The 17,778-nt window shown below is 44.9% G+C and overlaps 1 protein-coding gene across 1 annotated transcript in view; it reads right to left on the minus strand.

Annotated features, from left to right (window-relative positions):
- COLQ (collagen like tail subunit of asymmetric acetylcholinesterase) overlaps positions 1-17,778 on the minus strand; it is a 45,808-nt gene that overhangs the window by 9,305 nt on the left and 18,725 nt on the right. The window contains exons 7-12 of the mRNA XM_012805818.2: positions 17,130-17,192; positions 16,611-16,637; positions 15,928-15,972; positions 15,702-15,737; positions 11,189-11,269; positions 5,516-5,621 (exon numbers count right to left, since the gene is read on the minus strand). Of these exons, the coding sequence (XP_012661272.1) occupies positions 5,516-5,621; positions 11,189-11,269; positions 15,702-15,737; positions 15,928-15,972; positions 16,611-16,637; positions 17,130-17,192 (358 nt within the window). The remainder of the gene's footprint in view (positions 1-5,515; positions 5,622-11,188; positions 11,270-15,701; positions 15,738-15,927; positions 15,973-16,610; positions 16,638-17,129; positions 17,193-17,778) is intronic.

Below are 17,778 nucleotides of genomic sequence, written 5' to 3' on the forward strand. Positions count from 1 at the left end.
GGGCTGGGTTTGAACCTGCCACCCTTGGTATATGGGGCCGGCGCCTTACCCACCGAGCCACAGGCGCCGCCCCACTTTGGTTTTTTAATAATCTATTTGTTATTGTTGTTGTTGTTGTTGTTGTTGCAGTTTGGCTGGGGCTGGGTTTGAACCCGCCACCCTCGGTATATGGGGCCGGCGCCTTACCCACTGAACCACAGGCACTGCCCTGGGATCCTTACTTTTAAAAGCTCTCAAGATTCCACTGTACACTAAGTTAAGAACCTCTGGTCTAGAGTTTGAACCCCCTACCTCTGGCATATGCACCGGCACCCTACTCCTTGGACCATGGGAGGTGCCACCCAGGAAATGATCTTTACACAGGCCATTCTCCTACCAAATCACCCTCCCTTTGTCCTCCATCCCTCTTCTTAACAGGTGCCACCTAACCCGTTTCTGATTTGGGCTCAAACATCACTTCGCTGAGCCTTTTTGAATCCTCACACTGTCGTGTTCACCTCAGATATGGTTTCATGGTTCCTTATGCTATTCCTTCCCAGCAGTTATCTCTGTTTGTGATTCTATTGCGAGATTTTTCTTTCCTTTTTTTTTTTTTTTTGAGACAGAGCCTCAAGCTGTCACTCTGGGTAGAGTGCCGTGGCGTCACAGCTCACAGCAACCTCAAACACTTAGGCTTAAGCGATTCTCTTGCCTCAGCCTCCTAAGTAGCTGGGACTATAGGTGCCTGCCACAATGCCTGGCTATTTTTGTTGTTGTTGCTATTGTTGTTTTAGGTGGCCCGGCCAGGTTCAAGCCCACCAGCCTCGGTCTATGTGGCCGGCACCCTACCCAATGAGCTATGGTCACCACTGAGACTTTTCAATAGAGATCTGTCGCCCTAGTAGAAAGTCAGCTCCACAAGGGTAGGGCTGGTGCCTGTTTTCACTCAGTAGGACTGGACACAGTAAGTAAGGGCATGTCACACATTTGATGATAAATTGAATGAATAAATTAATACAGACTAATTGGAGAGAAAAGGTCTTTGGAAAAAGCTAGAAGTCATACTCCAGCTGGTAGAAAAACACTAGAGCAGGAACCACCTGACAGGAAGAGCAGGAAGAGAAGAAAAGATGGAGAATGAAAAGATTTTCCCTTCTCCTGGGAAAATAAGGGGTGTTCAGGTAGTATGATAATTGGGAACACGGTTTGTAGATCCCAGAAGAGTAGGAAATCAAATGACACTAGGGGAGGAATCTGGCCAGCACCCCGGGGAAATAGCCGCTGCTGAGTAGGAGACCCCACCACCTTGAGACTTTCCGAGCCTGTTGACAGACACACCTGAGATCCGAATGCTGGCAGCATGAGGGGAAGAGAGGTTTGCCGACATCTTATGCTAAGCTGTGTTTGTTCTAACAAGAAATATAAACACAATTCTATGGGGAAAGCTCTAGTCTTATGTTCTGATATTCTCAGAACCCGAGTGACAGAGACTCTATCAGCCTAAGAAGAGTCTTGGTAACTAAGCACTGGGGGAAGCTGAGGTGCGAAAGCTCTGTACCTGAGAACATGAAAGTGGCAATAGAGCAGCCTTCTGGAAGGCTCTGTGACCCAACAACTCCTCCAGAACAAGGCCCCAGAGCAAGTCAGAAGTCTGTCCCATTAGCTGGCTAATTAATGGTGAGGCTGAGATTTGAATTCATGTTTGACTTAACACTGTGCCATTCAAAAGACAAACTCCAAGAATATTGATGCTCTCAGGAAGCTGGCAATTCCCAGGTACCATGCTGATTCACTTATATACAGTCTGGGTGCAGGAAGGCATCAGCCAAATTCATGATTGGATTATTGCAAATTACATCCTAAAGGCATTTTGCTTTCATTCCCTCTCTACCTCCCAGCCCCTCTTTCCCTGTAACTCAGGTTATTAAAGCTCCCACCCTCTCCACCTCCCCAGCACCATCTGGTCCCTCAGTGCTGGATCCCAGGACCTAAGGAGTCTCTCAACAGGACGTGGCAGGGAGCCTCCCAGTGTTGGAGGGCATCCATTACTCCTGTCTGTTTTCGCTAGGCTGCACTGAAGGCCACAGCAACCTGAACTTCCCTGCCTCCGTCTCAGGGAACTGCTCCTGTGGGCCTACCTCACCACCACACCTGCAGCTGGGGCACCTGGTGCTTCCTCTCTGCCCAGGGAGGCTCCTGCTTCTACTGGCTGCCTCAGTGGAGCTGGTCAGGAGAGGGGAGTCGGAGAAGACAGCATCCCTGAGAGGAGTCACAGCCTGATTCTGGCCCAAGCTGGCCACCAGTCAGCTCTGTGATCTTGTAAAGTCATCCCTCTCTGAGGCGCAAGGTTCTTACTGAGAAAGGGAGGTCTGGACTAGATCAGCGAAGTTTAACCTATGGTCTCTACAGCCCAGGGACATCTCAAAATGGATGTGGGGCAGAGGTCCTGGAACCCTGGGAAATAGTGTGCAGGATCTTGGGTGTAGGTACACACATTTTTTCCTGAGAGCAAGTTAGGACTTTTTATCAGATTCTCAAAGGCAGCATCAGGAATCGTTTTGGGGGCCCATTCCAACTCTGAATTATTATCTGACTGGTCCCAGGCACAGGGATGCCTCTTTTAAACTCCTTCCTCCCCTTCTCTTCCCACCCCTCCAGAATTTTCCAAAGACCAGGATTATTGCCCCGTTTTGTCTCTTTCGCTTCTTCAGCCCCTGGCTTTGGAAGGCTCTTCACAAAGGAAGTGACTCAAAGGAAGGCATAGGGAGGAGATGTCAATCCAAAGACGTGGCCACACCCTTTCGGGCTGCTGTCCTCCAGAACCATGGCCCCAGAGCCAGTGGGGGAAGGGAGGTTTGCCAGCATCCTATTCAGAGTTGTAAGGAGATGAACCAGGAGCACCTTCAGGGGCCAGCCCTGCCCACCCCACTACCAGGCACCACTGGGAAGTGCAGCTGACTCAGATCCTGCCCTCAGGAAGGATGCCACCCCAAGAAGATGAAAGACCTCTGCAGCAAGCAGTTACCAGTGGAGGGGCCATAACAGACAGCAATCTGCAACCTGCACTGACGGTGGGGGTGACCTGTCCTCTTAGGGCCCGAAGGAGGCCTTATTGATGGGAGGGCCTTGAAGGAAACACAGGCTTTTGTTGGGTGAGCCGAGGTCATGACAGGAGTTCCTTGCCAGTTCATGTCCCATCAAGAACACAGCAATAAGCTCCAGCTTGGCAGGGAGCCAGGTGTCCAGTGAAGGACAGACTGCAGTGAGGCTAGGATCTGGTGGAGGGTGGGGTGATGGAGGGGAAAGGGAGGTGAGCGTATGCAGCAGAAAAAAAGGAGCTGGAAGGTCAGGGAGAGAAACTACGACTCTCTTGAGCCTGCTAAGAGGTCTTTTGGCAATATACCAAAGACGGACAAGACACAACAGTGGGCGCCTGAGGAGCTGCTGACAGCCCTGGGCTTGTCTCTTTTTTGTTTGTTTGTTTAGCAGGCCCGGGCTGGGTTCAAACCCACCAGCCCCAGTACATGGGGATGAGTGCTCTAAACATTGAGCTATAGGCACCCAAAGTCCTGGCCTTCTCATGCAATCTCTGGCCCCAGGAGGGAACCAGAATTCAAGTCAGGTGAGGGTTGGCCTTTCTCGTAGATAAATAGAGTTATCAACTAAGACCATTATGGTCTCAGTCTGCAGAAAACCACTCTGTGCCCCCACTGTGTCCCCTACCCTTTGCCTCTGGACGACTACTCAGTTTTGCAAGCACCTATGCACCCCAAGGGCCAAGAGAGTCCCTTCCAAAAGCAAAACCCAAGCTTCAGGCCATGTGTTCAGTCTCTGGTGTTGGCAGTTCATGGTCATGGGACTCCAGGGCAATGTTATGCATGTCAGAACCAAGGAGGACAAGGACTAGTTGAAGGGAACCCCATATAGGTCATCCAGCTGACTCCCAGAAACAGATCACAGAGTGTGAACATGCAGCCTGGACTGCATCTCAAATCTCCTTCTTTCAACAACATTGGGGATGTGGCAAATTAAATCACTGCCGTACTCACTGATCTTTGTTTTCCCAATATTTCCTCTTCCTCCAGTTTCAAAAAGGCAGTGAGCTTTGTGCTTTCTTGTCCTTGCTAAAAGCAGGTACTATCTGAATACAAACTTGCCTTGCTGCCTTGTCTTCTCAGGCAGGCAAAACTCCCAACTGGGTGCTGGTATACAAGGAGGATAAGGAGGGAGGGGGCTGGAGGGTGGAAGAGGAGAGATTTCCCCTAGACATGGAGAGAATAAAGCCCCTGTATCCTGAGGAAGAGACCAGGTCTCAGAAGGAAGGGTTGTGGGACACTCCTTGGGGAGCTGAATTACAGGGACCAACATTCCTAGCCTTGGAAGTATTATAATAACCACTCGTGGCATGAGGACACTAAGTATCCACAGACCATAAGACTTGGACAACAGGGTAGACCAAAGGCTGGAAGGACCTTCCCTGACATTTTTCTGCCACAATTCACTAGGATTTTTTCCTACCCCTTTGCAGTGTTGGAGGAGTGGTGAAAACCCCAATAATGACTGAGACTGAATTTTTCTGGCATCCTAGGAGATCAGAGTCTCAGAGTCAGCTTTAGTTTGGTTCAAAAGATATAATAAAATATGACATTGCTTGCTCATCCTATGATGTCACTAAAAATACATTCTTGTAAACATGGGAGGGGAATGCACTATGGAATTTTTTTTTTTTTTTTTTTTTTGCAATTTTTGGCCAGGCTGGGTTTGAACCCACCACCTCTGGCATATGGGGTCGGCACCCTATTCCTTTGAGCCACAGGCACTGCCCCCCATCACTATGGAATTTTAAAATGTATTCATTTTCTTTAAAAAGATGGAATAAAATTTTTTTTATTCTTTTTGTACAAGTGAGGACAGAAAATCTTGCACAGTCAGCAAATGGTCTTCTTGGACCTAGGGAGGCTGACTTTATACAGATGTGCTGTGAGAGGCATTACAAAGGATTTGACAAGGGAATGCCACACAGGGCTTAGCTCATCAAATTAAACGAGGTAAAATAAGAGAGTGCCTATGCCCTCTCCGATAGCAGAATTTTTATTTCTTTTTGGTAATTTCTTTTGATAGTCAATGTAAATAAATAAGGACTCTTCCATAATGTTGTAAGACAGAAAAATCTCTTGTAGTTTCAATAAGATTGTTTGGAGCCATGAAACATGTTTTTCTAGAAAAAGGTGTGAGTTGATGAAATATGTGCCTGCTATTTTTCACTTAAAGTATAAAGGACATCCTCAAGGTAATTTTTTTCTTTTTCTTTCCTCTGTTCTCCAAAATGCTAAAGCAAATCTAGAATGGCATTTATCTCGCTTTTATAAAAGGTGAATGAACTAAATTGTAGAGAAATTATAAAGATATTAAAATGCCTCTGGCAGTTTCCAGTTTAAAACACAAGGTAGAGCTCTGGTGGCATCTCCTGGTGTCCTCTCTGCAGAAGCTGCCCAGGAGTGTGACACAAAATCAAGTGAAGCAGGGTAGCTCTTACCTGCAGATGGGGGACCTGGGGGCCCAGGGGGGCCTGGATGGCCAGGTTGACCAGAAGACCCAGGTTTGCCAGGTGGACCCATAACTCCACTATCTCCTTTCTGTCCCTAATGGAAAGAAAGGCAGAGCCTGTTACCATAGTATGACATAACAAACTTCCTTCCCCATTTGTCTCTAAATCAGGGAATTACCTTGCACTTAGGGGCAAGAGCCTAGGGCAGAATGCAGCCCCAAAGGTCTTGACCACTTAGCTCCTAAAAAGTTCAGGGAAAGTGACATTGAGATAACAATGGTTACAAGTCTGCAGACCTTAGTTCTTGCTCTGTTCTAGAAACATGACACATGACAGCTGTAAGGAATCAATCCAATCCACACCCTGACCTGGGTATATGAGGAAACTACCCAGGTGAGTCACTTGCATGGAGGTGGCAGAGTTGGGTGTAGAACTCAGGCCTCTGACTGCTTGACAGAACCACTTGTATTTCACGATAAGAGCTGGTCTCATTCAATGGCTTCCCGTTGCTCTTAGGACAAAGATCTCGCTCCTTACTTCAGTCTCTGAGGCCCTGCATGGCCAGGCTTTCCAGCCTCATTTTGGTCTTTTTGGTCTTCAAGAACATTATGCCTGTTATCCTCCCGTCAAGACACTTCTCTCTGCCTCAAACTCGTCTCCCTCCCCTTTGCTTAGTTAACTGCCACCCACCCTCTGACTCTTAGCTCAATGTCCTTGTGGCAAAGCCCTCCCCAACCTTCTCATAACTTGGCTTTTTCCCTTCATGGCATTTACTCCAGGTCAGAGGATATAAATTATCTCAGCAGTGATTTTATCAATGCTTCCCCATGAGACACAAGCTCTCTGTGGGCTTCAGTCGGTCTTGTTCTCCTCCCTTTCGCCGAGGAAATGAGGGAGAAAAGAAATGCTGGAAACACAAAGAGAAGGCAGCTTTGCCCATCTGCTAAATCTGGAGATTTCACATTGACCATGAGACCCTGGTTAACTCATGTTATTGCTTTGTGCCTCACTTTTGTCATCTGCAAAATGGGACCAGTAAATGTATACCCACATAGGTTTGTTATGAGACTAACAAAAATCTCCAAGGTGAAAATGTTTGCCCAGAATGAAGGACTATGTGGAGAATGCTGATTATCATAGCAACTAGCCTGGTTTCACACAGTTAAAGAGGTCCTGACCAGGCACAGTAGCTCACACCTGTAATCCCAGCACTTTGAGAGGCCAGGGAAGGTGGATTACTTGAGACCAGTTCAAGACCAGTTTGAGCAACATAGCAAGACCCCCATCTTTACTAAAAAATTAATTAGCCAAGTGTGGTGGCAGGCATCTGTAATTCAGCTACTCAGGAGGCTGAGGCAGGAGGATTGCTTGAGTCCAGGAGGTCAAGGTTATAGTAAGCTATGGTCATGTGACTGCATTCTAGTCTGGGCAAAAGGGAAAGACCCTGTCTCTCTCAAAAAAAAAAAAAAACAAAAAAAGAAAGAAAGTCAGTCCTGAAGAAGTTCTGCTTTCTTAAGGAAATGCACATCTTCGCCTAAAACTGTTCTAGGGTCAAATGCAGTGACTCACACTTATTATCCCGACACTCTGGGAGGCCAACACAGGTGGATCACTTGAGCCCAGGAGTTTGAGGTTGCTGTAAGCTTTGGCACCATGACACTGTACCCAGGGTGACAGAGTGAGACTCTGGCTCAAAAACTAAACTAAACTACAATAAAATAAAGCCATTCTACTCACTCTGGGAGCTTCAAGAGCACAGATCAGACACTTGGTTCCCCCTCAAAGCTGCCCTTAGGGGTGACCCCAGAAACCTTGGCTGGGGCATGCTCTGGGCTCTTCCTATGAGCAATTTTCAAATTGTCCACTCCTCCCCCAGGGCTAATCAGGGCAGTGATTGATACCCAACATCTTTAGCCTGGCTCTCCTTACTATACTTGTGCCTTGGCAGGCTTACTTGCCTGATGAAACATGATCTTCCCCAAGTTTGGGAAGTAGGCATGCCAGCGTCTCCTTTCCAATCACAATGGTGACATGCGACCTGCCTCCTTGTCAACCTAACCCCGGAGGCCCTCTCAATAATGTCCATGGAACTCGTAAACCCTTCATATGGGACCTGTGAGGTCAGACTATTTCCAATTCCATCCTTATGGAGGGAGTTCTTAAGCCTTAGCCCAAGCTGAAGCATTCCAGGCAGTAACCAAGATGGGTCCCAGAATGGCAAAGGAAGTCACGCCGTCTTAATATAGTCACAGTTAAGGCTTGTTTTTCTAACAGCCAGGTCAGCTGGCTCTGAGCACAGGAAGTGCCAAAGCTTGAAGGAGCTGGATGCTTCTTAATTCTGACACCAGCAGTAATGGGATATTCTGTTTATCAGTCATCTGCTCAGAATGAGCCATATCTTTCCAGGAAAGGCATTCTTTACTCCTTATTTGCCACAAGTTGGGTGATCTCTCTCAAAGAAGTTGTTCTGTCTCTGTAAACTATAAGTTTTTATAATAAAGTCCACAGCTGCTTTCCTGGGGCTTCCCCAAGACAAGTCCTCAAGTAAAAAGGTGATTAAGAGAAGAAGGGATGTGGGGAAAGGCTGGTCTTGACTCTGATTTCTAACCCTGGCATTGAAGCTGGCTTAGCTGAGGAGGTCTTGGGCAATCAACTCTACCTCCTTGGCCCTCAGCCGCCTGTGAATAAACCTAGGAAACTGGGTTAAGTGATCTCTAAAATCCTCTGCCTAGAAAATTCTAATGCGAAATCCCTTTTGGATTTCTGATTCCTGGTTTTGGATTGACTTACAATAACCTCCAGAAACTCAGCTCTGCTGGCCTAACAAACCTGGGAGATGTAAGACTATGTCTACACCAGGAAATTCATTCATGACAAAAAGAAAGTACGTGGCAGGCTTCCAAGGCTAACCACTCAGGGAGCGGCCTTTTCCCACCAGACACGTGGAGTGGCTAGAAAGACCCCGAGGATTTGGAGCACACTCGAGTTGATTATAATGTCTTGTAGAAAGCTTAAGCTCATTTCTCTAACTTCTCTGAGCTCCCAAGTGTGATTTTAGTATAGTGTTAAGATTACTAGAAGTGAATCAACGTCAACAGGGTCAAGAAATAGCCTTTTTGGCTTTGCCTGTCATCAAGAAAAGACAAATATAGCCCCAGAAAAGTACTTGAGGACAGAGCCAACAGGTTTTTTAAACCCCAAACATAAAATATTTTAGATTGAAATTATCAGCAGAGAAAGTGGTAAAAGAACAGACCCCGTGCCCCACTTTTTCCTCCTTTTTCTCAGCCTAGTTTTAAGGAAATCTGTGGCATGGTTGTGAAGCCACGATCAAGCTACCCATTGTAAAACTTTGGAAACTGGACTGGAATAGTGTGACCACAAAGTGAATTTGCAGTCTGAATTCCCCAGGCTAGAGCCCGTATAATTTCTAAATGTACTTGGAAAAGACCAGAATTGGCTTTGTAGTGTTACCATCGTTCAGAACCCTGGCTGCACATTAGAATCACATGGACAGCTTTCAAAAAACCCCATGCTGGCCAGGCACAGTGGCTCACTCCTGTAATCCCAGCACTCTAGGAGGCCAAGGAGGGTAGATTGCTTGAACTCTGTAGATTGTTTGAGATCAGCCTGAGCAAGAGCAAGACCCTATCTCTACTAAAATTACAAAAACTATCCATGCATGCTCGTGGGCACCAGTAATCTCAGCTACTCAGGAAGGCTGATACAAGAGGATCACTTGAGCCCAGTAGTTTGAGGTTGCTGTGAGCAATGACACAATGGCATTCTAGCCTGAGCAACAGAATGAGACTCTATCTCTAAATAAATAAATAAATAAATCCCCCATGCTGAAGGCCTATTCCAGGTCAGTTATATCAGTCCTTGGGTCAATGAGAGGCACACTTGAACTACAGCCATTGCACCAGGTGTAGGAAATCTGTACATCTGTAGTCAATCAACACCCCCCGCAGGTGATGCTAATGTAAAACAGAGTTTGAGAACCACAGATCTAGCCTAAGGAAATAATTTAAAGTATGGAAAAAGCTTTACATACAAAGATATTCACCTTTCAGCATTAAACAGTAGAACCTCCATAGTTGACCACCTCCCTACACTGAACACTTCCTTAAATTGACCTAATTTTCATAGACTGACATGCACCTCATGTATGGGTCAGTACAGTAGGCCCAGGTCCTTATGTTGATAACTTCTGTATGCTGACCAGTTTGTTACAGCCCCTTGGGTAGTCAACTTATGGAGGTTATCTTGTATATAATTTGAATAGGCCTCTCTTGACCAGGCAATCTATTTACTCATTTTACTAAAATGAGATGCAGACTTTTTTTATTATTAAATCATAGCTGTGTACATTAATGCAATCATGGGGTTCAATGTGCTGGTTTTATATATAATTTGAAATGTTTTCAGCAAACTGGTTAACATAGCCTTCACGGCATTTTCTTAGTTATTGTGTTAAGACATTTATATTCTACACCTAGTAAATTTCACATGTACCCTTGTAAGATGCACCATAGGTGTGAGATGCAGACATTTTAAAAGATGTTGTAACATGCTTAATAAATGCCTTGCAGTAACAAGCAAAAATGTGCATATTGTGTCATTAATCTGTGTCCCACCTACTTGGGAGGCTAAGGCAAAAGAATCACTTGAACCTAAAAGTTTGAGGTTGCTGTGAGCTATGATGGCACAGCACTCTACCTCGGGGGACAGAGTGAGACTGTCTCAAAAAAATTTTTTTTACTTTAATAATAATATAATGAATGTTTTTTTTTTTTAAAAAATCCAAACAACTAGAAAGTATAAAAATAAATAATACTGGAAAAAAATATACCAAAACGACACTATAACCACCAACAGTGGTTATAACCACTGGATATTAAGTCTTTAGATGATTTCCCACCCATATTTCTGAATTTTCCAAGTTTTCTATTATGATTTTATATTACATTTATAATGGGAAGGGAGGTAAACTAAATGTAACTAAAAAAGTAAAAGGGCACATCCTCTCTCAGGAGTGCTTGTCTATTAGAGAAAAGACCAGATGTTTCTCTGAAGCATCCATTACAGCTCTCAAGCCAGCCAAGGCAAATGCTTCTTCCTTTCTCCTCTCTCTGTCACATCACAAGGCTTAACACAAGAGCCTGCTGACCGGTAGGAGCTCAGAATGAACAATGTCTCCAAACCCTTTAATAAACTCAATAGAAAAGGTCACTTATAAATTGAGGGCTTGAGTGGGGCAAAAACACCCTATTGTTGGGACCCAGAAAACTCTTCAACAGCAGGGAACTATCGGGACTCTTTTTCAAACCCCCATTTATGTCTGGGATAGTGGGGCAAAAAGTGGATTTTCTGGGCAATTGACCACATTCGGCTTCCATTCCAACTTGCTTTGGTGAAGATACTTGCTCTTATCCACTCTCACATCTAGCCTTGCACACAGTCTTAATGGAGCATCCTATCCATTCTGCCTCAAACTCTGGTTAACCTAAGGATGACGGTGGTCTCCAGAAGTGGTGCTACTTCTGTCCAACAACCCAAAGGATGTTGCGTCTGGGTCTATGAAATAGCTCTGCCTGAACCCCCGCCCCCACTACCTGCTGCTCCCTGCACCCCCAGGTCAGCAGGTCCTGGGATCCTTACCTGCTTGCCTCGTTTTCCTGGTCTTCCCGTGGGTCCTCTGTGTCCTACTAGCCCAGGCTCACCCTTCGGACCCATTTCACCCTGGAAAGAAGAAAGAGAAGTAAGATAGACATTAGGATACGTGCAGTAGGCACACCTACACAGATCTATCTAACGGTTTCTAGATCTTTCCAACTGAGCTGTCCTGGGAGATTGAGAAGTGATGAAGTCCTGAGAAAGGTATGCACATCTTTTCAAGGAAGAGGAAGAAAGAAAGCAACCCTGGGTGGGATATTTCTTATCTGAGAGAGAAATCTGTGGGACAGCACACATTTTGGTGGCCAAATGGGCGAGACGAACCATCATTCAGCATAGCCAGAGTGGGAGATTTGTGTAGTTCTGTCCCATGAGTGCCCGTGACACTATGACTCTCTGGGGAAAATGCTTTTTCTTTTAGTTGAAATTCTGTGTTGTGCTTGGTTATGTTTGGTTTTTAACACAAATTTAAATGTAAATGTTTTGAATGAAAGGTTGGCACAGTTTTCCCACCCATCATCTTTAGGAAGTTTCTGCTCATTCAATGACCTTTACTTGGAAGAATCTATTTCCCCACTCTTCAGTAAACATTGGTTTGAGTTCCATTTGATTTTTGCAGGGAGAGATGTTCCAAACAAATGTTCAAATAATCAATTATAATTATGGAAAAAGGCTTGGAAAACTATGTAAACGATATTCCTATTTGATAAGCGTATGTTGAACTTTCAGAGCTAAATGCTCCAAATGCAGAATTTCATAGTTTAAGGCCAATCTTTCACAAAACCCATTTATCCATCTTGGTTTCTCTTTTTCTTCTGTTATTGAAAGCTCAGCACTTGTCCTAGAAGCTGCATCAGAAAACAAGGTAAAGTGATTGAGGAGAAGGAAGAAGTTTGTTATTTTGCCAGCAAAGAAAGAAAAATGGAAGACTTAAAAGTCCAAGTTTCTGTACATCAGCAGAAATACAGAGTTTTTAAAGAGTGGGCCCTCAATTCTACAATATTGCCATTTAACCACAATTAATGATTTTAATTGTCCCATCTCTGCCATGACCTCTGCCCACCCTATGTCAGTCTGACTGCTCAGCTTCTGCTGCGCAAAGAACAGAAGACTTTCCCCTGCCCATAGAACCACCATCCACCACCCTAGGCAGGGATGTAGGTCTCAGTTCCCCAAAAGAACGGGGGACATTTTAAAGAGACAGAAAACATTTTTGCAGGGTTTTTTCCCCCAGGCAATTCCCTCTATTACACTTCTATACTTGTAGAAGTGTGTAGAAGTGTATAGAAGTGTATACTCTGACCACGCTTATGTTTTTTCTTTGAGTCATGAACCCACGGGATGCTCATTCCTATCGCCAGCCATCCCCCGACAGCCCAGAAAGCACCACCACTGAGATAAATTTAGCAACTACAACCACAAGCATCTCTGTTAGTCAGCAGCTGGTGCCTGTGAGGAGCCGCCCACCCACTCAGAGATAGCAATCAACCCCCAGCACCTTTCTGTGTGGAGCTCAGAAGTTAGACACAATGGAAAGCTCCGGGAAACGCCAGTATACAGAATGGATCAAGCGTAAAGCTCTGAAATAACCTGTCAGCTCAACCAATGTAATAAATTTGTCCCTACTCAAGCCACCAGTGTCTTGCCTCACCAAGAATTGTCCTTTCATGTATGATTTCTTTCCAACTCATGCATCTTTCAGCAATCTAGGCAGGGAGAGAATGTGAGAGGACAGGGTGCTTTCTACGCGTCCATGGAGCTGTTTGTGCAATTTTCCTGTGGCTGTTTAGAGGGGACCGGGGATGTCTTGTTTGTGTGGGAGAAAACAGCGGCACAGGCAGCATGAATTTTTTAAAGAGATTTCAGAAGGAACTGTGGCCCTTCTCCACATCAACTGGAAGCAGCCAGTAATTTCTTGATCTAATTTCTCTCCTCCTAGGACATAATTATGGTTATCATATCAGCTCTGGCTTAAAACAGGCTGCCATGAAAGGAGAGGAAATCTCTTTAGATGGCAAGTCTAGAAATGGGATAGTGGTCAGGTCAGAGAAGCCGTCATAATTTTACAGTGATTTTTATTATTCTTTGAGGTTCACTGTCACACTGAGTTAATTTTATTTTAAATATTGAAAAATAAAATTATTTTTTATCTTTTAATGCTTCCTTTATTTTTTTTTATATAATTTATCTATTTTTTAAAATCCAGCACCCTATCTAGGGTCACAGGAACAGTTTCCGACAGCTTAAGGTGGTGACATATCATAATAAATTAACACATGATTGAAAATATTTTATTTACTTATTTATTTTCATTTATTTTATTTTATTTTATTTTTTTGAGGCAGAGTCTCACTATGTCACCCTTAGTAGAGTGCTGTGGCATCACAGCTGACAGCAACCTCAAACTCTTGGGCTCAAGTGATTCTCTTGCCTCAGACTCTCACGTTGCTGGGATTATAGGCACTGGCTGCAACAGCTGGCTTATTTTTTATTTTTAGAGACGGAGTCTCACTCTGGCTCAGAATGGTCTTGAACTCCTAAGCTCAAGCAATCCACCCGCCTCAGCCTCCCAGAGTGCTAGGATTACAGGCATGAGCTACCACACCTGGTCTCTGATTAAAAATATTTAAACATTTTCTACTGGCTGGATAAATTCAGATAAGACTGTTTATTCAAGTTTGGAAAATAAAAGTTTAAGGTGAACTTTAAAAAATTAAAAATACTAAGAGGGCATTCATTTGCATGTTTGAAGACTACTTCTGAGACCTAGGTTTAAAATAACAATTTCTGATGCCATATGACATAAGCAACCAATACCACCATGTTAGCTTAGGATCTGTCCCTTTTTTGTTGTTGTTGAGATAGAGTCTCATTCTGTTGCCCTGGGTAGAGTGCTGTGGTGTCATTGTAGCTCACAGCAACCTCAGTCTCTTGGGCTCAAGAGATCCTCTTGCCTCGGCCTCCAGTATAGCTAGGACCACAGGTGCCCACCACAATGCCTGGCTAGTTTTTCTTTTTCTACTTTTAGTAGAGATGGGGTCTTGCTCTTGCTTAGGCTGGTCTCCAATTTGTGAGCTCAAGCAATCTACCCACCTCAGTCTCCCAGAGTGCTAGGATTACAGGCGTGAGCTACCATGTCCAGCCTTTTTTCCTTTTTTTAGAGACAGGGTTTTGCACTGTCATCTGAGCTGAGCTGGGATACAGTGGTGTGATCACAGCTCATTGTGATCCAGTGATTCTCTTGCCTCAGGCTCCCAAGAAGCTGGAGTTATAGGAATATGCTACCATGCCTTGCTAAGTTTTGATTTTTCTGTAGAGATATGGTCTCATGGTGTTGTCCAGGTTAGTCTCCAACATGTGGCCTCAAGCAATCCTCCTCCCTTGGCCTCTCGAATTGTTGGGATTTTAGGTATGAGCTATTGGACCCAGCCAAAAGCTGTTCTAAGTGGCCATTTATGCACTTTCTGTCTTTATTTTTTCTTTTATTTTTCTGTCTTTAATCTCTGATACTCCCCCTAACCCACTATTATTCTTCTTCCCTAGGTCCTATTCTAAGTCAAACTTTCCAACAATCTGTTGCCAATGGCTACCTTCACAATCTTGGACAAATCTGCATGCACACCACTCTATTGTAATTCACAGAAAATTTTTTTCCTTTAAGTTACTTGAAACTGGCCAGACGCGGTGGATCACGCCTATAATCCTAGCACTCTGGAAGGCTGAGGTGGGTGGATTGCCTGAGCTCATGGGTTCCAGACCAGCCTGAGCCAGAGAGAGACCTCACATCTAAAAATAGCCGGGTGTTATGGTGGGCACCTATAGTACCAGCTATTTGGGAGGCTGAGGCAAGAGAATCACTTGAGCCCAAGAGTCTGAGGTTGCTGTGAGCTATGATGCCACAGCGCTCTACCAGAGGTGAGACAGAGGTGACTCTGTCTCAAAAGCAAACGAACAAACCAAAAAAAAAAAAAAGTTCCTTGAAACTGATTCCTTTATTAAGTCTTCTTCCAAGTAAGATATCCACTAAACATTTAACTATTTAAATACTTCTGTGTCTCTCTGGCAGAATGTGCACCACCCTTGAAGGACTGCGGTAAGAGTTTAGGTAGCAATGACATTAAGCTAAAGATGCCTGTTCTTTGCACTGAGGCCCATGCCCTGAGGGGGCCCTGACCCTTGTAACTCAGATCTGAGCCCCTTTTCAGATTGGTTTCTGAATTTGAATACTACCATAGCCCTTTAGGAGGCAGGAAAAGCAACGAAAAGCCTCTCTCTGGGGGTGTCCTCCCCTCCACATTGGGTTGGAGTGAGCTTTCAGACCATCTGGCCACCTGTCTCTAGTATGTAAGGCAACTTACCATCCACCCTAAGCCAGAACCTTCCCTAGTTAAACCCACTTTTCCTCCCTGGTAGACAAAGATGTAGAATTCTTTTTGTTATGCTTGGAGGGCCTGATTTTTTTTTTTTTTTAACAGAGGGCTAACTTCTAGGTACTTACTTTCTGCCCCAACATTCCAGGAAATCCTGGGAAGCCCTGTGAAAAGAACATCGAACATTGTGACCATCTCTGAAATAACTAACACTTGAAAGAGCTATGGACAAGCTTGGTTGGCCACTTTAAAGATGGAGGCCTGTCTGTCAGTCCTTCATCCGTCTACAGGTGGGGGTGGACAAGAGGCTGCCATTTCCATAGAAGTGTGTCATTTCTGTGCAATGCCCATTACCTTTTCTCCTTTGGGACCCACATCACCCCTTTCACCTCTGGATCCCTAGGAGGAAACCACAGGAGACAGTTAATACCATGGGGGACAAGTGGAACATTTTAAATTGAAGAGCTCCCTAAGCCAGTAGCTTCATTTGGCAGGCAGTTAGGCTCAGAGATAGTAGGTGACCTGCCCAGGGACAGAATGCTTTGTGATCTACCTTCTATTTGAACCCCAAAGATCTCTTACATTAGTAAAGGGCAACTCACAAAAAATCCTAGGTCCAGATCCTCTCTCATCCTGTGGGAAACTGTCCCCAGGTTATGCTGCTTTTGTTTCAGTTCAGTTTGGTTTTGAGCAGATGAGAAGGTTGGTGGCAGAAGCCTGGCCTAAAGACACACGTCTGCCATCTGCCTCCGCCCACCATGCAGACTGTGTCCACTCTGTGCCTGGCCCGGCCTTCATTTGCTCATCTGCTCTGTGGGAAGGGCCTCTGCCTCCATGGGGTTCCCACCTTAACCTGCTTCCTTGTTTCAAGAGGCCCCTTACTTCTGTCTCAGCCCACTGACAAAGGACAGGAAAGATCTAGGGACAGTCACTGCAGTTGCTGACTAAAGAGAGACCAGGGCCCACCCTCTGCTATTACCGAAGCCAGAGCCTCTCCCCACACCAGGCTCTGGATGCCATCAGAGACCAGCACCAACCTTTTCCCCTCTGGATCCAGGATATCCCTAAAAGAAAGCAAAAGGAACGTTTATAGTCAGCCCTGTAGGACCTTCGGGTTTGGTGCAAGAGTGGAAGGAATCTCTGAAAATGGTGGTTATATGTGTCTCCACATTGTGCTGGACGTTTTAGTGGGGTTATAGCAATAAATGCAGAGATGTCCCAGAGGTTGTGTTTATAACAGGCCTAAAAGGAACACTGCTTTTCTCACCCTGCAAAGACTTGATCAAAGGTTTCCATCAGTCCTATTGTCCAGAGGCTTGACCTTCACTGCCCAGGAGAACAGCAGGAATGGCATCCCTGTGCCTCTGTATTCCAGGGCATGATGCCCCCACAAAGGGCTGGTAAAGGCAAGCACCCTGCTGCTAGGTCCTTTAATACCTGTGACATTCCCCAGCCCAGGGGAGCAGCCCCATCTGGTCCCCTTCTTGGTAGATGGCAGTTGTTCTAGAGCCTTAGAACAGAAAACCTGGGAATGTCCATCTGGATCACACACTCACCTTGGAGCCCATTGGTCCTCTTGACCCTGGCAGGCCCATCGCACCCATGTCACCTTTTTCACCCTGTGGGAAATAGAATAAGGAAAAAAAGATCTATAGTGACATTTCTTAGAGAAACTAAACCAGGAGAGTCATGGGCAAGATCAAGTTATAACTGAGGACATTGGGACTGGCTTGTGAAATCTGAGGCCCAAATACTGAAATTCCCCTTTGCTCCCTCCCAGGGTCCTGTAGTTCATATTTTATTCCTGTGTTAAAGATGAAATACAAAATGAAAATGCCTAAAGTGAAGCAGATCTCCAAATTAAATGCTCACTAAGATATCATATCTATCCATTTAATCTAATCATTTAATCTAATTATCATTTCAATATGTAATCGATATAAAAATTATTAATGAGATATTATACACTCTATTTTTCATAATAACTACTTGAAACCTGCTGTGTGTTTTACATGTAAAGAATATTTCAATTCAGGTGTTAAATTTTTATTTTTATTTTTATTTTTATTTTTTATTTTGAGACTGAGCCTCAAGCTGTCCCCCTGGGTAGAATGCTGTGGCATCACAACTCACAGCAACCTCCAACTCCTGGGCTCAAGTGATTCTCCTGCCTCTGCCTCCCAAGTAGCTGGGACTACGGCCCCT

The sequence above is a fragment of the Otolemur garnettii genome, unplaced genomic scaffold, assembly GCF_000181295.1.
Source record: "Otolemur garnettii isolate 467f Iridium unplaced genomic scaffold, OtoGar3 scaffold00002, whole genome shotgun sequence".
Taxonomy (NCBI): Eukaryota; Metazoa; Chordata; class Mammalia; order Primates; family Galagidae; genus Otolemur; species Otolemur garnettii.